We start from the raw sequence: 23,655 nt of genomic DNA on the forward strand, positions 1-23,655 counted from the left end.
TGCAGTCCGCCATCTCTCCTATTTGTGAAAAAAACAATATTCCTGTTGCAACTATAGCAAATTACTTCTATGAAGAGCAACATTAGGAAAGTATTTAATGTATTTTTAGCTCCCTTGAATTCAACATAGCACTTGCAAAGATAAGCCAGCACCATATGACCACCCAGCTCTTGCAGACACCACTGTTCCACGGACCACAGCTTCTGAGTGCTGATGTAAACCCATTTCCCACAGGTAAATAATGTTATAGTAGAAATGTGGCCAGGACTTCTACACACAGGAATAATTTCACCCACCTGTGAAATATAGCCATCACTGCAAGAAAAGTACCTCAACTCATTTTTCAATTTGGCCACAAACCTTCTAGGCAGTAAAACAACAGGACACTTGAAAGCATGGCACCCCAAAACAAAAACAGAAGGAAAAAAAAACCCGAAACACTCACCAAAAGATACAGGTTAAAAAGAGGAAACTATGGCCTATTAATCTAAATAAGATTATTTAGGAAAAAAAAAAGAATTTATAGGATGATAATAGCCTAAGTAACATATAGAGGTGTTAACTGAAAACACTGCTGTAAATGAACTATTAAGTCATCCAAATATATTGAGGTTCAACATTCTTGAGAAGGAATCGTACCAAACACTAGCACAATAACCCTAAGCTTTAGTAAGGAAGATTTTGGGAAAAAAAATATGATGTTAATATAGATATTCAGCTACTCAAAATCCAATCCTAATGAACCCAGAAAGCAGTAAACAATACATCAGGGGAAATACACAATGCAAATTAGGAAGGGTAAAAAGGGGATTTGAAGAGCAATTAGCCAGATATCTTAAACCAAGAAGAAATTCTCAGTATATCAAGAGGAGGGCACCTGCAAGAGAATTGGCAGGTCCTGGACTACGAGGGGGAAAAGGGAACAATTAAGGAAAATAAGGACATTGCAGAGAAGCTAAATCATGTCTTCACATCAGTCTTAAAACTAGACATACATTTCTTCAAATAATAAGCTAAGAAATACTTTTTTAAAAGTGATGACTAAGTTTCTACTTGCAATTATTTGTGTAAGTGCTATTTATGAATGCACAGAATTGCACATTAGCATTTGTGTATATAAATGTAGTGGTTTATATGAGCAGATAATTGTGAGCACAAATTAAAAAGCCAGGTAGGACACTATATAACCAAGGGCTCCAAACTTCTGACCAAACTGTAAAATATTTTTGGGACTGAATTTGGCACATCAACACAGAATATCTCCATCATGTGTTATCAGGTCTCGATGCAAGCATGCCACAATGAGTATACTGACAGATTTACCTCCTGTATTTAAAATTCTGACTACAAGAAAGATGTTTGTTCAAATGGATATATAATTTACTATTATTCTTTTTATTATCATTGTAGTAAATGGTGGACACGATTAGATTGTGGGCCCATTTTCATGATGATTTTGCAAGGCCATAACAGTGTCCTGATGAATGTTTGGGGAGTTTTAAAATGCACCGTTTAGTTTAACTTTAATTGATTACCACCAGTTTGGTCTGCATTTGCCAAAAAGAATATCATTAACAATAACTTAAATCCTGACACATATAAATTGCTCTACCTTCTTAGGGTCCATGTTGAACTTCTTCCTTCCCATAGCTATTTGCTTATTTCTCTGTGTAGTTTTGCTATTCATTTGGAAGACAAAAAAAAAAAAGAATCAGCTACTCTGGCCGAACACAATAATTTTAAATTCTCTCACTTTATTTATATTTTCAACTTTATTTTTGATATTTTATTTTATGGTAAAAAAAAAATCATAGTATCATAAGGCATTTACTTCCAAAAAGTGACAACCAAAAATAGTCTATTATTTAAAATCATGTTACAAAGAGGACCCACTAGTTATCACAGCTTCACAGAATCACCGGTATTAGCCATGGAAAATTCTATCAGATCACTAAGTCCTTTCTGCAAGAGCAAAATAGAAGCTGTATGATCTCTAAATGGATTCTGGAGATCTCAAAACAAGCCCAAGCAAAGATTTATAAATATCCAGTTTTTGGTAACAAAAGCAATTTTTGTTTCCTGTTCCTGAAACACCTTTGCCAGTATCTTATTACTGAGTGGAATGCTTGTCAGAGTTACTTACCTTTCTTCTACACTAGTCAAATTATCAATTTCTGTCATAACCTCTGCTATTTCAAATTTTAACCTCTGTCAAAAGAAGGAAAGGAAAGGAAGTTAACCAACTAGTATTAAAGCATTTTTTTTAAAGATATTCACTCTGCCATAAACAAAGTTAATGTGATCAATGTAGATTTCATTTTATTTACGAGTCAGTAGAGCTGAGTGAGAATTGCACAACCAGGGCTTGTTAGAATCTGGCATGAATTAGTACTAAAAAAGGGCAGAGCCCTCTATTCTAGCTTGAAAACTCAATGTGGAAAAGAGGCTCTACTGAAAAATCTTACTTGGGACATGCTAATAGTAATCTGACTAGATTAGCAAGGAAAGGAAGGAGGAGAAGGCCACAGATCATGTGCGAAGACGGTGAGCTAAAGATATCAGACTTTTCTAGATGTAGTCCCTACTCTTCCCTTTTATTACTGACCTTTGCAAAAATGAATCATAATGCAGAATGGCAGTGAGAGTTTTCTGCAACAAACAGCAGTGGCATTTTTTGTGCTATCCAAACACGAATCTATAAAAGCTGTTGCCCATTTGGGATATATGGTTTGAAGTTTACACCAGCATTAATTCACAGATAGACATTTGTATCTTGTCACTAGAAGCTGGGCTCTACTCAGACCATTAGATCCAAAAACCTCCTCCCAAAAGCAACTTATGCTGAGATTCTGTTCTGACTCTGAATCCAAAATTCACTGCTTAGAGCCATCTCTCCTGGCCACTGATGCCAAGTTCTTAATCTTTCATAGTGTATTTTTCTTATCCTTTTTCATAGTCTCATTGCCAATACAAGCATTATAAGTTTATTCACTATTTCCCACAATCATCTCCAGTATTTCTGTATATGAAGTATTAACTACACAAATGAAGTGTATGTAAATAAACACAACGTATTATACAGATTCAGGGTAAAATTTTCAAAAGCACATGAATGACTTAGGAGTTTAAGGGCTTGCCTACATAATTAGTTTACAGGAAGCTGGGGTCTGAATCTAGCCCGCACTAGCCTGCCACGGACTAACTGTCCGCTTGTACCCTCCGACACACTTTAATAATTCCTTAATGTGTTTTAATCTATTCCTCTTTGAAATAGGACTAGTTATATCAAAGAGCAGCAACAAACTGTTAATGCGCGTCAGCACAGTTAGTCTGCAGTAGGGTAGTGCAGAGTAGATTCACACCCCAATTTGCCGGGGAATCATTCATGTAGACAAGCCCTAAGTCTCACTAAAAGTCAGTGAGATTTAGGTTCTTAAATCACTATGTAAAATTTTCAAAAGCGCTTAAATAACTTAAGAATCTAAACTTAATTAACTTTCAAGTCACTTAAGCGCTTTTGAAAATTTTACCAAACAATGTATAGTTGTAAATACACCATAACATATTGCAATAATATTAAATGTACTGAGGCAGTCTTCTTTGCATCTTTACCTGACAGAAAAATAAATTACCTCAATATCATCAATTAGTTCTTTTTTCCTGCGACGAATGTTTAAAAGTTCTTCTCTTTCTTCTATGGAGAGATCATCCGGTACTGAAAATAAAGCAAATGTATATACTATTATCAATTGCAACAAATTAAAGATCAGCAGTATCTATTAATTTGGCTAAGAAAAGCAATTTTTACAAGAAACTGCTTTAGCTAAAAATATGAGGAAAAAATTGGCATATACCCATTGTTACTGAACTTCCACTTTATAAATCATAACTAAGGCAATTAACTGAATTAACATCACCCCCAAAAGATTCTAGCATTCAAAGAAAGCAATACAGCCGTTGGGGACTCCTTATCATAAAATCGGTCTTATGACTTGGGTCTACACTTAAGTGGCCAAATTCATAAAAGAAATAATTGGAATTATACCAGTAATGGGCCAAAGTTGTTCATATTTTTAAAAAGGACATGCTTGAAATTACCCTATGTAGGTTTACAAAATGTACTATGACTTGTAAAGTACATACATTCATCACATTTTTCAGGAAATAATTACAATATTTATATATAAGCTCCTTATGGAGATGTGGTCTGAAATCAGCCCCAGGGTACAGGACACTATTCAGGATTACATTTTATTTGGTTGCTTTGTATGGCAGGTGCAGGTACTGTACATACAGTACTGATGGCAACTTTACTATCAATTACTTTTATCAGCAGATAACATTTTTATTCATTACAGATAAGGACACAGATGGAAAACATTAACACAGCATCTCATATATTCAGTGTTTTACAATAACATTTAAAAAATAAATAGTTTGCCATATTTAAAATAACTTCTCTCAACTGTTTACTTAGCTATACTGAAATAAGAGTGCTACCCTGCTGATAAAAGTAATTGCTACTGAAGATGCAAGCACAGTGCTGTATATATCTGCAGCTGAACCTCAGCCCACCACTAGTCTCCCCTGTTGCCCTTGTCTGGCAGGCAAGACACCTGAGGTATTGCTCCAATAATATCTCGGCTGTTTTCTGGGCAATTAGATATTTCCTTGCCCAGTAGTAAGCATCCTAGGGCAGGGGCTGAATCTCATTTGTTTGTACTAAACTGAAGACATTGTCAGTGCTCAGTAAGCAACAGTATTCACATTTCTTTCTGATTATCATGTACTGTGGTTAACAGTTTGAAAGCTAGCTGTTCTCATGGAAATGTTTTTGTTTTTATTAAGATGACAGAGCAGCTTGCCTCACAAGCTCAGTAAAATGCAACTATTACAATAATTAGCAAGGGTTCTGCACCAAGTGAGATGTGTGACAAATGTAGTAATTTTAAATGGCAAAAGCCTTCTCCTTTTCTAATGCACATGCATTTAGCACGCCATAGAGGCAGACCAGAAACAAAGATTTGGGTTTATTTTTAAATATATTTGAAATTTGAAGTGTATCTTCTTCTGATAGTCAATGGTGAAGCACCAGTTGTAAAAGTTGACCATCTTTTTTAATATATATTCTCAATAGACTACAAAATTAAAATGGCAACATAGCCTATAAGACAGTACTAACAAGTGATCTCATTAAACTATTCCAGGTACAATATATTACTTTCAATTTAGGAAATGGTCAAGTATTCTGTTAAAAGAAAAACAGACCACAATTTATTGCCTGTTTTTTTCCTCTATATATTTCTCACTGGAAACCCATCCCCTCTTAAAATTTCTTCTCAGAACAGATATTGACGCATCTGAAACACAGGATCATTCATTTTACATCAAGCTTTACAAAGAGATGTATTGTCTTTTACATACAAGCCTTCAGATTTAGAACAGCCAAAAATCTTGAGTTTGTTTAATAAGCAGTCTAACACACACACACTCTTCAGATTTAGTTATTTAACTGATTTAAACGAATGTTATATAATCTCAACTATCAGAAAGGACCAATAGTTTTTTTAGCTGGGAAGTTCACTCAAGTCTCCTTAAAAGTGTTTTTGCTGTGTTATATGGTTCCTCATTTTTACATAGTTTGCCAAAACGTATAGTTAGGAAGTCACAGTTCCAGTAACAATTCAAAGCATTAATTAGATTTTAAATTAATGAAATCTAATGTCTATAATTTTAATTCAAAGGGTATGAAATATTTAGATATCCTACATAGCTGCTGCTTTTTATTTCACAGTAAATTACAAAATCATTGCATTAGCTGCTTTTATGAGTTCTTTGCACAGCAGAATGGTGCATTAGTCTTGTTACAGTTTCTCTTTGTAGTTTCATGTTGTTTAATATCCGATTGAGAAAGTTAAAGAGTCAAATCTCCACTGAAAACTAATTAAACTTCTACTCTGAATTGACAGGAGTTATACCTGAATTAAGTACTGTAGGTTCAGGCTGTCCAGTGCAGGGGAAAAAGTTACTCCTTTATTTTTGTAGAACCTTCAAATATAGTGTTTTGTTCTATTTCATTTCTTCTTATAGCTCTATAGCAGCAATACAGAGACCCACTGTTCCCAGACACAGATTCATCCATGCTTGTATGATTAATGATATTGTCGCACAAGAAGAAAAGTAAACCAAATGGATTCATATTGTTTTCTGCTGCACTGGGAAATCACAAATTATCCATTTGCCGGATGGAAAAGGAGAAAAATCAGCAGGGAAAGAAGATTCTAAACAGGGTAACTTAAGGCAGTGGTTCTCAACTTATTTAGCGTTGTGGCCCACTGCCACAATTGGGCCGGCAGCTCCGACCCTGGACCCCAGACTCCCTGCCGCATGGGGCCGGTCGGCTTCCCACCCTGGATACCTGGTGGTTGCCCCAGAGCTCGCAGGGCCGGGCAGCTGCCCCGGAGCTTGGATCCTGCAGGGCCGTCCAGCAGCCTCGATCCCAGACCCTCGCCATGTGGGGCAGGCCAGCAGCCCAGACCCCACCGTGCCCGGCAGCTGGGAACTTGGACCCTGCCATGCGGGCCGGCCTATAGCACACAGCTGAGCTGGGCCACAGCAGTGTGCCACTGGTTGAGAACCGTTGCTTTAAGGCATGTCTACACTGCCCTGCATTTCAGATTAAGGGGGGTATGAATAGCAGTGCACAGAAAAGTGCTGCACTGTAACTCCACTGTGTGGGCACTGCAGGCACAAATGTAAAGGTTTCAAGTTTGCTCTAAAATGGTTCTTACTCAACCACAGACTTCCTGTAGGACTTTGGGCAAGTCAGTTAGAACTTGTCTAGATGGAGCGTGTGGCAAGCTGGGGTATAAATCTACGGCACTAATGACAATACCATTAGTATGACACACACTAACAGTCTGTGTGGATCCTGCTACAGCACACTAGGAGTATCCCATCAGAGTAGATCAATGAGCACTACAGAACTTTTAGTGCATGGTAGCAGGCTTCACACAGACAGTGCTTGGCAGGCTAGCACATGTTAGATTTACACCCCAGCTTGCCACTCATTACTACTCATTTTCTAGATATCATCTATGAGTCATTTCCAAATGTCATTCTCCATCTAGACAAGCCCAGAGTCCCTCTGTGTCTCAGTTCCTCATCTGTAAAATGGGAATAATAGTATTTCTGTACCTCAGGGAAGGGTTGTGATAAACTCACTAGAGACTGTGAGGCACTCACATACTATTGAAATGGGAGGCCAATATAAATACGTAAAATTAGATTAAATTAATTAAAAGACTTATCATAGATAAATCATGTCATTTTTCAATGTGAGAAACACCGAAATATTTCCCTCTGATATCATTCAATTCAAAATAATTAATGTCACACACACACAAAAAATATCTGCAACAGTGCTAGCTAGATCAAAAGTCACCATAGTGATGTTAGAATCTTCTAAGAACAAAATAGCAGGCAATCTAGTTTAATTTTTTTGAAGATGCCTGCCACCATTATATCAGCACCACAGGCTGTGCAAGGCAGAAAGTCATTTATTCTGGAAAGGTAGCAGGGGCCACTGTGGTATCAACTGCAAGTGGAATCAGCACCTGTAGTAAATTCCCATTTAAAAATAAATAAAATTGCTGTTGTGCTTAAAAGGTTTGAAAATGTCATTGATATTTTTGGCATGCAGACTTCTTGTGCCTTCACAGCAAGCTGACTAAAATGAGCCTATAAGTAGGCTCCAAATCAATGTTACAGTCAATAGACCTCAATGACTCCCAATAAACATTCTACTGTCAAATCATTTCAGCATGTCTAAATAATCCACAGATTTTCTTGACCTGTAAATGAAGAGACACAAGGTGGGTGAAGTAATATCATTTATTGAACCAACTTCTATAAATGAAACTGACAAACTTTCAAGCTTACACAGAGCTCTTCTTCATCCATCTTGTCTCTCTATTATCCTGGGACCAACACAGCTACAACAACACTGCAAACAGTGTAAAATGAAGATGCACTCAGACAAGACTGACTCAAGCAAGCAGCATTTTAGGAACATTCTGTAGTCGAAATTCTGTTTAACTAACAAGTGTTTTTTCTTTTTAAACTTAGATACAGATATGGAACTATACATAGGCGTATCTCAGAATACAAAATTACATCTTTCTTCTGTATTACTCATTACTGCTCATTTTCTAGATATCATCTATGAGTCATTTCCAAAATGTCTGAGGTTCAACACTTCTGAACACAACGTATACAGGGTGGGAGGAGTGAGGGTGTCCGTTTAAATAATAAAGCTGAACAAAAACCTTTCTGGACTTGTTGATGAAAAAAATTCAGTATAATGAGTTGACTGCAACTGTATCACATTTTGATGTTATCTTCAAATCTTTACACACGGGCAATTTTCCATTGTTAATGTGACCTAGTCATGTGAAAGATATTGTTAGCTCAGATGGAATAATTTGTTATCATGAAGACTCAATGTTGCACACTAGTAAATGTGAAGTCAATATATTAACTAAATTTTTATTGAAGATTAAAAGGGATGTTCACAGTCCAAGTTATATGCTTAGCCAGTTACTAAAGAGAAGGAGGCAGATATACAGGAAAATATAGAGGAGCCGAGACCCTATAGGTTACAGTTAAATATATATTGCTCTTTTAAAAAATAGCATAGTGAAATTTTTTTAAATCAGATCATGCCCCATGGCCCATCTTCCCTCAAATCAGTTTAACTGATTTTAAACACCTGAAGTGAATTTTCCATAAGTAAACCTTCAACATCATAGGCAGAAAAAAAAAACACCAAACAGGACCCTTTGTAAGTTACTTCAAATGACAGTACAGTTTTAATACAGATTTTTTTTTTTAAAAGAGCAATCATGGAATCAATCCACACCTTTGTAGTTCACTACAGTAACTCCACTGGAGACAGTGGTGTTTTACACTGCAACTTGTATTACAAATACCAAATTAAAGTTTAAGAGTGATACCATCATTACCACATATGAGAGAAAACATAACCAGAAGTTGCTAGTCTTTAGAGACTCACATCAAATATACATTTCTCTCCACAAGCCCTTCTAAACCAACAATATTTTTTGAACGCTGACTACTTCAAATGTAATAGCATCAAAATAAATGGAATTTGTAAGTCATGTGCAAGCCGCAACATTTTATATTTCGTTTGCCAATGATTGCCTTCAACCATCCTTTGTACTTGGTCTCTCTAAAGCATAACTTCTTGGAAAGGTGGTGGGATCTTGTCTTCATACTTATTTGGTAAGCACCTGAAAAACTGCTGAAGTTACTTAAATATTAGCTGTTCAACTGATCCATTTTGAAGAAAAAAAGCTTCAGAAAATCCTACATACCCCTATTTGCACGTAAAGAACTGCAAGAAAACCACTTCAGAAATAATTTGAAAACAACAATCTGTATTTCAGTACCCTTGAAAATGCAATATATTCAATACAGCTGTGACTACAGAAGAATGTGACACACACTACTAATAGGAGCAAGAAAGCCCCAGGGGCGAGAGATGACTAGGAACACATCCCAGTATAGAAAAAGAAATTTAAACTTTCTTTTCCATGCCCAGATCTTTGATCTCACCATACTCTTCAGCAGCAAAGATTAAATCACTTCTGGTACATTGATGATGCCATGCAAATAGTCTGCAGTGGATTCTTTAGTTTAGCAAATCCTACTTGTTGGCCTGTCTTTCAGTCTTCACTCACTGGCTGAGATGTGAGAATGCAACCTCAAGGCAGGAAGGCTTTATCTGGACTGGTAGAAAAAAAAAAGGGGGGTATAGAGCCTTCTTTAAGGATCCCCCCTCCTTTGGGAATTGGGAGGGGAAGCATCACCTCAGCTGGTGAGCAGGCCGGTGCGGGTCAGGTAAGCCACTATCCCATGTGCACCATGGGGAGGGTATATTATCCCTGCCCCTTTGGCCTGAGCCCCCTCTTATGCCCAATTAGTAGCTTCCACCCACCTACCCCTAGGATTAGCACAGGACTGGGTTTTGTGGGCAATTGTACTAGTTGCTTTTTTGGAGACTGGAAAGGAATTTTCCCCTCATTGACAGAATGGCCATAGAATCACAGAATATCAGGCTTGGAAGGGACCTCAGGAGGTCATCTAGTCCAACCCCCTGCTCAAAGCAGGACCGATCCCCAATTAAATCATCCCAGCCAGAGCTTTGTCAAGCCTGACCTTAAAAACTTCTAAGGAAGGAGATTCTACCACCTCCCTAGGTAACGCATTCCAGTGTTTCACCACCCTCCTAGTGAAAAAGTTTTTCGTAATATCTAACCTAAACCTCCCCCACTGCAACTTGAGACCATTACTCCTTGTCCTGTCATCTTCTACCACTGAGAATAGTCTAGATCCATCCTCTTTGGAACCACCTCTCAAGTAGTTGAAAGCAGCTATCAAATCCCCCCTCATTCTTCTCTTCTGCAGACTAAACAATCCCAGTTCCCTCAGCCGCTCCTCATAAGTCATGTGTTCCAGACCCCTAATCATTTTTGTTGCCCTTCGCTGGACTCTCTCCAATTTATCCACATCCTTCTTGTAGTGTGGGGCCCAAAACTGGACACAGTACTCCAGATGAGGCCTCACCAGTGTCGAATAGAGGGAAACGATCACGTCCCTCAATCTGCTGGCTATGCCCCTACTTATACATCCCAAAATGCCATTGGCCTTCTTGGCAACAAGGGCACACTGTTGACTCATATCCAGCTTCTCGTCCACTGTCACCCCTAGGTCCTTTTCCGCAGAACTGTTGCCTAGCCATTCGGTCCCTAGTCTGTAGCGGTGCATTGGATTCTTCCGTCTTAAGTGTAGGACCCTGCACTTATCCTTGTTGAACCTCATCAGATTTCTTTTGGCCCAATCCTCCAATTTGTTTAGGTCCCTCTGTATCCTATCCCTACCTGCCACCGTATCTACCACTCCTCCTAGTTTAGTATCATCTGCAAATTTGCTGAGAATGCAATCCACACCATCCTCCAGATCATTTATGAAGATATTGAACAAAACCGGCCCCAGGACCGACCCTTGGGGCACTCCACTTGATACCGGCTGTCCACTAGACATGGAGCCATTGATCACTACCCGTTGAGCCCGACAATCTAGCCAACTTTCTACCCACCTTATAGCGCATTCATCCAGCCCATACTTCTTTAACTTGCTGACAAGAATACTGTGGGAGACCGTGTCAAAAGCTTTGCTAAAGTCAAGAAACAATACATCCACTGCTTTCCCTTCATCCACAGAACCAGTAATCTCATCATAGAAGGCGATTAGATTAGTCAGGCATGACCTTCCCTTGGTGAATCCATGCTGACTGTTCCTGATCACTTTCCTCTCGTGTAAGTGCTTCAGGATAGATTCCTTGAGGACCTGCTCCATGATTTTTCCGGGGACTGAGGTGAGGCTGACTGGCCTGTAGTTCCCAGGATCCTCCTCCTTCCCTTTTTTAAAGATTGGCATTACATTAGCCTTTTTCCAGGCCAGGGCAGGATGGTTTTTTTTGTTTGTTGGTTTTGTTTTGTTTTGGGGGGGGGGGGGGTTGCCTTCGCCATAACAGCTCAGGGACCCTGTGGGATAGGTCAGGAGGTAAAGTTAAAGATGTCACAACTTAGCAGGTGGCCAGTGCTGGTACTTGTTCCACTTAGGGTCCAGTTTTCTGATAAACCAGAATTAGAAGTGGAGTTTGTGGGAAGGCAGCTCCTAAAGAAGCTAGGGTTCCTAACATATGGTATAATGAGGAGACAACCCCCTTTCCCTTGCCCCTTAACCTTTGTCATAGGGGTCTCAGCAGTGGGCTGGGACCAGCTGTGCAGAAGGGTGGGGATGATAGCAGCCCTCCACCATGTGGAAACAATGGAGGAAGAAATCATGACCTGTACAGCATGAACTTTTGCTGGTTAGTTCCCAGATGAGTTAAGTAATGAAGCTGCAGACTAATTAAACTATGTCCCTTACATTTGGTCTTTCTTTCTCCCTATCTAGGACAATTGAGCCCCACTCCCCATTTAACTGATTCCAGAGTTAAGTCTGTGAAAGGGAGAGTAAAGCAGCTCCCAGCCAGCAAAACAGAGATCCTACAACAACATATGAACCAGTCACAGATAGAACATGAAATTATTGCCCAATCCAATTTAAGAGGCAAAATAAATTATAGGAATCATGGAGTTAACTGGCATCATTGTTTCTGAAGGGTAAAGGTTTTCCTTAATACTCTTCCTAAAACCCATCTCCCTCATAAGAGAAAAGTAAACCCCAAACTGCTGCAGTACTATATTTGAAGTTGTATTCGCATCCCTACTAAAAAAAGGGATCGAACAGATTCTGAGCTAGCTATAGCAGCTGATATTTTAGTATAGGTATAATTGATATTTACAATATGTAAGATCAATAAGCCCTTCCTTGTCCAAAAACTAGATCTGTACAGTATCTATTGGCCTGTTAACTGTATGCCCTGTGGAAAATTAACATGTATACACCTGTTGGAACAAAAAACTGACCCTTCCAGTCCATTCCACTGAGCAGATATTCTCAGGGTGGTCTCTCCCACTCCCACCTCTCTCAATCCCCCTTCTTTTCTATTAAATCAAGAGAGTATTTTCAAGATTTTAGACAAGATGTATAAACAAAGGCTGTGACCATACTTGTGGTTATTAAAGACTCAACAGAAATTTTTGTAGGAGGATAGCATCCTGGACAGATTCTATTATACAGACAGAACATGATTTCCCAAAATTCCTCCTGTAAATTTAGCTTGATTTCATAGTAGTCTTCAGTTTTTGTCCTTGACTGTTGTGTTGCAATACTGTGTGCTGTTTAACAGCTGCTGTCTTCCACCCTTATCCTAACAGTGGCCACATTGCAGTTCTGGATGAAGATATTCCTATATACACAGGAAACAATGCTGTATGCCTTTCACATGCCAAATTAACATTCAGTCAATGGGAAAAAGGAATTCAGGAATGTGTCTATTATACTTTGCGAAAGTACAAAGAGCACTGCAGAACGTAGAACAGAACCTCAAAGTCACAATGACCCATACATATTCTGTAACTACTAGACAATGCTCCATTACAAGAAGTTGTTGATCACCTATTTCATTCTGGGGGAAGGAGATATTTTAATTCTTGTTATAAGCGTCACAATCAACCATTATTTGGCCTATCTGGATTTCTTCCAGTAATATGAAAAAAACTTCACAAGTTGATATTGCTTCTATTGGCACATTCAAGTCTATATTCAGGAAGTCAGAGGAAACATTGTTCCCCTCTACCATGACCTAGTAAACTTTTTAGATGTATTCATTTGGGAAAGTGATTTACTCTGTAAGGAGGACTCATCAGATTTAGTATATTAAAAACAGGGTAAAATAATCTAGGTTGCTCTTGTATGTCCTTTATCATAAAAGGAATGTGTAGGGTAACTGCACTTTAGGAAGGAAATAAACTCTTGTAAACCAATTAACTGGTTATTTCTTTACCTTTTTTAGGTCATTTTATTAGGGTTGGTTAAGTTTTTCATATGGTCAGATAGTGATCAAATTAACATTACTAGTCAAGCAGCAGGGAGAGAGTTGGTAGCTCAGAAGAGGTTGGAAGGTCAGGGTCTAGTAAGGTTCCTTTGGAGAAGAAAAAAAACCAACAACCCAAAAAACCTCACTGCAGCTTTCTCCACTCAGAAAAGAACCTACAACCCACACAAGTTCACAAAATGAAACTGAGACGCTAATGTAGAGCAGTGCCCCACAATGCCCACACAGTTCAAACCAATTTTTAAGACTGTTTTAGCTTATTATTATAATAATGGCTTCTCTCTCTTTTTGTTGTTGTTTTGTTTTGGTAATACTATGGGTTTTGAGGAGGTTTTTTAAACCAAGAATCAACACAGTAAGAGATGTACTATAGGTTTAGTATAACTTGAAGGCAGGATGTATTTTAAAAGAAAAACCGCAGCTGTGATCTTTCTTGAGAATTTACTAGGCATGAGACAATGTTACTACTGAAGAAAGAGGATTAGTATTTTGCACTGCATAGAAATGGCAGATGAGGTCAGTAAGAACCTAGCAGTTACAATATCAGTGGGCATTTTAAAATCAGAGACTTTAGATAAATGGTGGGGCAGCCCCAAAATGAAGCTTTTGAGCCCAGGGACACAAAAACATTTAAACAAAAAGTAGTAAATTACCCATAGGGCTTGTTTACACTACCGCGCGGGGTCGATCTAAGATACGCAACTTCAGCTACGTGAATAGCGTAACTGAAGTCAACATACTTAGATCTATTTACCGTGGTGTCTTCACTGCAGTAAGTCGAGAGCTAACGCTCTCCCGTCGATTCCGCTTGCACTTCTCGTTCTGGTGGAGTACCGGAATTGACGGGAGAGTGCTCAGTGGTCGATTTATCGCGTCTATAGTAGATGCAATAAATCAACCCCCACTGGATCGATTGCTGCCCGCCAATCCGGTGGGTAGTGTAGACAAGCCCATAAACATGCCTCTTCCTGCTTATCTGGCACAGGAGAAAAAAAAAATCAGTCACAAAACTAATGAGAAGTTCCTTACTCCTTGCAGCCCACATTTTAACACCATCTTTTTGGCATTCAATGGATGTACACCTTGCCTGCACAGAGATGGTTTGGGCGAGGCCCAAAGTATTTTATCCTTGATAAGTTCTTATTAAGGCATGAGATAGCTGTGGATTTTTAATGTTACCTGGCCATCACTGGTTCAGTTCTTGAAATTCTTAGAGACAGCCAAGGAAACATCTATCCTTTCTTTTTGCCACTTCTAATTACACTATTAATACAAAAAATATTAAATACTGAAAAACACATTTATTTTCTATTCCTGACCATGCCTCTAGCAATTACCACAAGCAGACAGTATTGATGACTATGATTAAGTTGCATTTTTCCTTGTTTTATGTTTTATATTTCAGCAATTTATCTTTTTGTTTAATCACATTTCCATTAGAAAAATAAAAAATTTGTGAAAATGAAGCAAAGGGTCCATCTTCAGGCAAGAAAGGGAAGACAATTCATTGCTGAGGCTATCACGTTATTTTGAAAAATACTAATCACCTTTGTAGTCGTCAGTTCAACTTGATTACCACAGATATGCTGATTTCCTTTCTGGAACTTTTTTTTTCTTTTTTCTTTCTAAGTCTTGCTACTCTTATATTTCAAAAACACAAAACACTGCAAGACTGACTTCGCTTTTCAAAATGCCTAATATCAATGAATATAATAAAGAAGCTGTTTAATCATACCCAATTTTCTAGCAATAAATTAATACCAGAATTAATGCCATTGTGAATTCAAAAAAAAAAAAAGGGGTCATCCATGTGCACGTTCACCGAGAGCAGCAGACTTTTTACACTGAAAAGAGAAGCAGGTGAGGGATGGCCAGAAAAAAATGGTCAAATTTAGATTTTAAAACATCTGAGCAGATCCAAAAAGTACTGCAGAAATTAAAGCGTGATTTCATCTACTAGCAGGGTGGATAAAAATCAATTTAAAAAAATGGATTTTTTTTTCAATTTAAAATTGGATTTTTTTGATAAAATGCTTTTTGGGGAGAAAACCGAGCTAAAGACAGAATCATAGAATATCAGGGTTGAACGGGACCTCAGGAGGTCATCTAGTCCAACCCCTTGCTCAAAGCAGGACCAATTCCCAATTTTTGCCCCAGATCCCTAAATGGCCCCCTCAAGGACTGAATTCACAATCCTGGGTTTAGCAGGCCAATGCTCAAACCACTGAGCTATCCCTCCCCTGTGATGCATCTTAATTAAAACTCAGATATCTCATAATGGAATAGGGATTATAAATTCTAATTCTATAGTATGAGACAATATATTCGTGTAGTGTTTAAGAAAAGTTTTGTAAATGAGTTCCAATAGTTCATGGATTAGGGACCCAATCTTATGCAGTTCCACAGGCTTCTGTATAGATTATTTAGGTTAATCTTTCTATCTACCTAATGGGACTCAGTGCTAAGTCTAGAAGATACCATCAGAGCTGCTTAGTTTTGCAGTTCTCAGACTGTGGATTTGTGTCTCCAGAGCTAACATGCTTGTTAACAGTAAAAATGTTTTTAAATAAAAAGGGAAAACCTATAATGGCAGCAGGCCATAAAAGAGACCCAGTTTGGGTCTCATCTATCTCATCCATCTCTAAGTTGTGAAGAATATGTTATAACAAACAACAAGAATGCACTTTTGTGTAGAAATCCATGATTAAATTGAGTCTTCCCGAGTAGTGATTTAAATCATGATTTAAATCAATTTGATTTAAATAAAATCCACCCTGTCTATCCAGATTATATGAGGATAAGTCTATAAAACTTCAGCCCATTTCTGAATCACCACTCCACTTTTTTTTTTTTTTTTTTACACACAACGTAAGCTACATGGCAGAAGCTTGCACAAATCACAGAATTTCAGGAGAACTCAATTCAGGGGAGGGGGATGCATATGTGGAAGGGAAGGGGAGAATAATAAGGTTACCTAATTTTGCATTGAAAGTCAGACATTTTAAAGCCTTTTTTGTTCATAGTACATTACATAACAACGAATGATGTTACCACAACATTTATTTGTTCAAGAGTACAACGATAGGACAATTCTGAATTTTCTTTAATGAACTCCACATCAAGGTCAAGGACATGATTTACCTTATCACTTCAATCACATTTTAGCAGCCCAAAGTGAAAGAATGTTCTAGTAGTAATGTCAAGAGACCATGGATGATAGCAGACAAAAACAAAGTAGATATGCAACAGTGAGATCTTGTAACCTGTGGGACAGTCTTCAAAGAGAAGTGGTGAACATCCTACACTTCGGTCATTTAAGACTTTGGCTGCTAAAGCATTAGAAAGTGTATTACTGTACAAAAAACCCCACATTGGCAGGGTTTGGCTTAGACAACCTTACTAGGCCTTTTTCCATCTCTAATTTCTATGACTCTGCAATTCACTTTTACCTGAGGCCAAGCACATAAACAATGCTGGCAGTAGCTAAAAACAAATAAAAACTGCTTAGTTTTAAAAGCTTGCAGGAAGACAGAATTTCAGTTAGGCAAGTTTTGAACATATTTTTGCAAGTCTGTCAAAGATTTATACTTTTATCATATCATGGTAAAAATTTTCTAGTTTAAATCCAGATTCGTAAACTAGGAAAGTGTACCTTGTTTTGAGAACTTTTACAGTTTTCCACTTAATGTGAATTCTGTTACCTGAATACCTAATTGTACAACTTTCAACTGGAGATGGGTTCTAGACATAACATTCAGAGCTAGATTTTAATCCTTCACACCCATCTCCACAAATAACTGCACTCTCTCACATATAATACTGCAAAACATATCAGTATTTTAATCAGACAAAGATTATCATCTTCTGTCCCTCATTGCCTGAGAATGTTGAATGCCTTACCCTGTTTAAATTTATAAAAAAGATCATTCAAAAGATGATCACTCAGACTACGAGTGCATTTTAGGCACTATACAGCTCTCCTCAAACTATACATTTAAACAGAAATGACTGGAGCAATTTCTCTGGATAGAATACATTCAGGATAAATGACATGAATGTCATCAGTTGTGACAAATATTTCTGCACAGTTCACTGGAAGCTGTATCCTTTGCTAACACCAAAATATCAAACTGCCCAACTCTAAGGAATATTAGTACAAAGTAATACAATTGCTGACATATCTCTTTGACTGGAAGCAAATTACAAAGCACCTTGCAGCCCCCAAAACCCAATACCAAGTGTGTTCCTATGATATCTGTCATGCAAAGATCCCAGTAGGAATCATCACAAAATGGAAATAATCAGAAGAAAAATAAAAATGAAAATAACTGTATAGATCCTGTTCAACATGAAACCTGTTTCTACTTTCAGAAGAGGATGTTGAAGGATAGGCAACATATCTTCAGTCTCTCCCCCCTCTTCCCTCCTGCCCCAACATATCGCACATTTGGGATTGTACAAGAGGTGCTTCAACGGAGGTATTCAAAAACTGAGATACAAGCAAATGTGTATGGGGCGAATTGTTTTAGATAAGACATTTCAAATATGAAAAAGGAAAAGAGTGTATGCTCATAAAGCCAATGATAGATATTACTACCACAAAATAAGAAGCCTGCCATCCCATAATAGATTAAAAATTCTAGTAAAGATCTATTAAAACAGAACAAAAAACAAAGTCCTGACTGCTACACAGCACTACTGACCTCAGCTATAAATATTTGCATTTTGTAAGTCAGAGAGAAGTTTACAGAACTTCTCACAAAGCAGAAGTGTAGAATCGTGTAGCTACTGCAGAATAATTGAACAACTGCGGACTGCTATTGACATAATTTGACCCCACAGGACTCCAACTTTTGAGGGTGTCCTCCTGACACTATTTCTTTTTCTGTGTACTTCCAGAATTATTTTGCTGTTCAAACTTACATGATAAATTAAATGGAAACATGAACATCTCATTTTTGCAAAGGAGGAAACACGATCACTCCCATCACTGTTGTCAATGGATATTCCTCTTCTGCAGTTTTCCTCTACTGTACATTTACAGTAACACTGCCCGTATCTTGTTTTTTTCACTCTCCCATAGACAAGGTAAGTAAGGCTGGTGGACTCTCTAGCTTCCGTTTGCTCAAAACTGCATGAACCCGAACCCAAAGCCAAAGCATTTAGGGAGAAACAGAGTACCAAAAAAAATTTCTGACCAAAGGTTCAACCTTTAGCAGCATAAAAGTGAAGACAAGCCATGAATGGAAATAGAAAAAACAAAAAACAAAAAAACAGCTTGTACCCGAATGAATTTAAAAAAAAAAAGGCATTAAAGGTATAACAAGTTTAAGTGAAGACAAAACAAAAGTGGCTTTGGTTTGCAAGTGAACTATTGCTCAGTTTCACATATTTGTTTTTAAAACATTATGCCACAGAGTTAAAGGATTTTTTTTTATTTTGTCGCAAGCTCCCTCCTACGCTGCTGCTGCAAGACAAAGCTTCAACTACAAAGGTTTCCTTCAAGTTCTCCTCCCATATTTTTCACCCCAAAATCTGTCACTAACTCCCTGCCTCTCTCATTAATTTCCCTTCCCACACACATCTCCACCCATTTCTGTTGTGCACCTTGCCCTTAGGAAAGCCTGGACCTATCCCATGGAACTTTATAATCTACCGTCTGATGTGGCTTTAGAGGACACAGATTTCCCCATAAGCTACTTGGTTTTTCTGCCACCCTGTAAGGGTCAGCACGGATTCATCATTTTAAAACATTTGTTTGTATTTCTTCATATTGTCTTCTGACTGTCAAAACCAGTGGGCAAGTTCTAGTCCTGAACACATGCATCATTAATTGGATTTCAGCTTTGCTACTGACTGGTTTTTCAAAGCCAAGTCTTAGATCCAAAGTCCATAGCAAAATGCCCTATTAACTTCAATAGGACCAGGATTTGGCCTTCATTGCTTAATAGGCTTCTTCTTGTTCTGTATACCATGACTGCATATGTAGGCTCTGATCCTGCACCATAGAGCCCTATCTAGCTGAAAAGTAGCCTACACAGAAGCTATATGAGTCTTTCTGGCAACACAGCTATGGAGGTTACTTTCAAGGGTCCCCCCTCACTGGTGGCCATGTAACGAAATATTATGCAGTTACTTGTAGTTGCCCCTTTCCTAAGAGCAGGATTTGGATCTCATCAAAACATGGGGGTAAGTTTTGCTCCCATTGACATCTGTCCGTGGGGCAGAATTTCAGAGGTACTAGTACAAGCATATGCTTTCTGGCTATCTGCTTAGTTCCAGAGCTCAGCCGCAAAGAAACAATAGACTCTAAATACTGAAGTTTACTTCCACCACCACCACCCAACCAAGCACCAAAAGATGGCAATTGGGTTGTAGGGGAATAAAGGGGGCACATAGAAGGCCAGCCATGGTGGGATCACTCATCCAGCAGATCACCAATTGAGGGGAATAGGATTTATATTCCTCCTCCAGGTTAGTTTTAGCTTGAGGAGAGACTGGACATGGAACTGGCCTATTTCCTCATGTGATAGGTGGGTGTACAGAGTGGGTTCCTTCTGTCATAAAACTAAAGTAATGCCTAAAGGCTGGATTTCCCCACAAGGTGGTGAAGGGAAGGGCCAAGCACTGGTAGTTGAAAGGGGCCAGAAGTTCATTTACATACCTCTCAGAGGAGTCATGAGGCTTAATTCATTGTTTGTAAAGCGTTTTGAGACCCCTAAGTAAAAGATTCCATAGTGTGTGTAAAATGTGTCATCATCTTTCCATCCCCCAGGCAATCTGGCAATTCCCTAATCCCAATTTGGAAGACTTTCATTGTGGTGGGATGATGGAAGTGGATAGTTCCCCTGGATAGATCATATTATATTCCAAGGACAGCATCCCTGGCCTTCCATGGTTCATTTGTGACCAAAAGTGATAATTTCTGCTGGATCAGGTTCATAGGTTTAAAGAAAGACACACTTATCAAACAAGAAAACAACTAATTTAGGGTTTTATTCTGAAGTATCTTTAGGATAAATAAAGAAGGATTTTTCACAAGAAAAGTGTTGACTGCTTTGGTGTCCTGATTATTTTCTAATTTGAATAACCAGATTCTGTCCAAAGTAAGCTTTCCTTCACTACTTCTACTATCTGTCGTGGCAATCTCTTCACTTCCTTTTCTAAGGTGCTCTACATTGTTGTAGTGCTCAGTTAAAACAGCACTTTATTCCAGGCCAGAGATTGATTAAATTATTTCTGAATGAAAATAAAGTTTGAAAAGTTTAAGTATTTTGTATCTTTTGGGATGGAAAGTGCGATATAAGATTAAACAATATCTCTATATATCACTGTGACACATGGCTAGAAAGGGTTAAACATCCTGCTAAATAAATAACCCTCAAAAGACATGTGGGGAGATAATGTTTGTGTTTTTGTATAGTTACATATGTATGAGTAGGGTTGACAATGTAATCAACAGTTCCTGTCTATGCTGTATTCTGATAATTCAGAGGTCAAAAGAAGATCTTAGCATTTAAATGAATTGTAAACATGAGAGATCTCAGTATTAATCTCTCTTTGAAATGTACTGTGAATGGTGGAGGAACAAGCAAATGGCCCTATGTTAATTCGTACAGCTAAGTACCTCCTTCAAAATCATCCTAATTACCTTGTTCCCCAAGAAAATCCCAACTTGTCAAAGATGACATGAAATTGTATAAAAGATCCTTGGGTCCTGATTCTATCATCTCAGATCTGCTTAGACTTCATCAGGGGAAGTTTGAGTCATAAGACTGAGGTCCCAGTTATGCTGGTACACCCTGAATATGAGATTTGGACATCGGACTATGACCTGTGAACGGATTCTAAAGGAACTCTTTGCAACTCCGAAGCTCACCATCTCTGCTATGAATCTGAACCTCAGTGGATTGAACTCATGTCAGTATGTATATTGATCTTTTAACCACACACACTCTCGTTTTTTTAATAAATTTTAGTCTAGTTAATAAGAATTGGCTGTAGCGTGTATCTGGGTAAAATCTGGAATATTCAATAATCTGAGAGGTAATGTGTTTGATCCTTTGGGATTGGTGGAACCTTTTCTTTTATATGATGAAATAAGATTTTCAGAAATTTTCATCATATCTGACGTGGGTACCTGGATGGAGGCCTGAGGCTGGGACTTCCGAGTAACCAGTAAGGTAACAAAGAAGCTGTTTTATGCTGGTTTGGTGAACCTAAGTATTGGAATATCCACCAGCTTTATGGGGATTGTCTGCCCCATTCTTTGCAGTTCTCCCTAATTGAGTGACCACAGCTGGCTCCCCACTAGGACCCCGGTCACAATCACTCTCTCTCAAACAGATGTTTAGGTGCTGAACAAGCAAGAATGTGCATTTCTATTGCACCTTTCATCTAAAGAGCTCTAACTCATCTCAATAACTCTGAGTTAGGATATGTAACATACTCCCTCCTGCAACAGAGGAAGCTGAGGAACAGATATTTAAAATCTTTTGTTACGCAGATAACCAACCTCGAACCCTCACCTAGCAAGTTCTCTCTAATAACCACCAGCTTCTGCAAGCTCTATTTATAGAAGCATTGGGCAGATTTGATTTGTAGTTTCTTACGCTTTTGACAGGTAATATCAATGTTTATTTTTAAGCTTTTTGGAGTTATCAATTGAAATTTTCACAGTTGCAGGAAAGTATAGGGGTCAGATAATTAATGACAGTTGACATTGCAATTCAAAAAGTTAAAGCTTTATAGCCATAAAAACATGAACTGTCAACATCACACATCAAAATATACAAAGTAAATACCCTTAAATCAAAAGCTAAAAAAATTCTCAAATAGCATTTCCCTTATTTTACCTATATGTCAATTTCAATCATCACCCATGGAAATATTTTTTCACTGGTTAGTGTGTATGGTGAAATTGACATTTACTGATAAAACTGTAATCCTTCCAAGTCCACTTATAAACATTCCTACTAAGGTTTCTACTTTATCCATTCATGCTCAAATAGCAAACACTGTTACTGATCTGGAAGCCGTCAGAAAGAGACCAAATGTTCCAAATCTATTAAACCTGAACACTCCTGAAATATTGATACCATTTTGCTTTTTCTAAAGGAGAGGAAGTGACAATAAATAATTTATACTATAAGTATCAGCTTCACTGATAATGTGGTTATATTTATCTTCTGCTAAGCAATGTTCCAAATAGTTTATCTGCATGTTTAGAACTAATTCGGTATCTGGTATGAGCTTTCTCGTAGCATAATCAGGAAGACAAAGTTGTTAATTTGCCAGCATTATACAAAGATTCATATTTACCCATTTGCAAAATCTTTAAATGTTACAAATGAACAATGAATGCCTTAAGGCAACACAGATACGGATCAGATTTTAATCTCTGTAAAACGCTATTTCTTTACCAACCATTTATTTGTAAACAGCTTTGCTACAACAATTAATGCAGCAAACAGGAATATTTACTGCCAATTCAGGTTAGTGATGAAGTTTCCATAACGGCAGTCAGTATTAGAGTTCATCTTGTGGAATTTTTCTTAATATTTTCCACTATTTCACTAGCCCTAGAGCAGCTTCACCAGTAACAACAATGGTGCTGATCATGTGCTGGAATTTTAACTGCCATGTTGTCTAAACATGGTAGCGAACATTAGAGAACAGTTATTAAAATGCCAGGGCTAGTCTACAATAGCATTCCCCCACTGTTGTTATCACCACTGTAACTAGACCAGAGGGAAATGCTATGAAAAACGCTAACAAACAAAAAAACAAAACAAAACAAAAAAAACAAAGTGCTGGCTAAGGCCTGTTTCAAAATCCTAAAGAAAATAGTTCTATGAGATTTTTCACTTACAGAGTCCAACCTGTCAGTCTTCCATTCTTGGAACTCTCACTGATTTAAAGGACTAGGTCCTTAATTTTGTCAAAGGATTTGAACACTTACCAATGAGCCAAATGTCCAGTTTAAGCTGTTGGTGTTTAGAACAATACTCCTGCAACCCAAATTTGCACAAATTAGTTTTCCGTGAAATTATGTTTATTTCTGGAGA

At 38.0% G+C, this 23,655-nt stretch overlaps 1 protein-coding gene across 1 annotated transcript in view; it reads right to left on the bottom strand.

Moving 5' to 3' along the window:
• The window catches only part of CYTH3 (cytohesin 3), an 80,743-nt gene that overhangs the window by 34,551 nt on the left and 22,537 nt on the right, over window positions 1-23,655 (bottom strand). Inside the window, exons 2-4 of the mRNA XM_074965298.1 lie at window positions 3,633-3,715; window positions 2,144-2,208; window positions 1,613-1,679 (exon numbers count right to left, since the gene is read on the bottom strand). Coding sequence (XP_074821399.1) covers window positions 1,613-1,679; window positions 2,144-2,208; window positions 3,633-3,715 — 215 coding nt within the window. The remainder of the gene's footprint in view (window positions 1-1,612; window positions 1,680-2,143; window positions 2,209-3,632; window positions 3,716-23,655) is intronic.

This window comes from Natator depressus, chromosome 10 (genome assembly GCF_965152275.1).
Source record: "Natator depressus isolate rNatDep1 chromosome 10, rNatDep2.hap1, whole genome shotgun sequence".
In the NCBI taxonomy this organism is placed as follows: Eukaryota; Metazoa; Chordata; order Testudines; family Cheloniidae; genus Natator; species Natator depressus.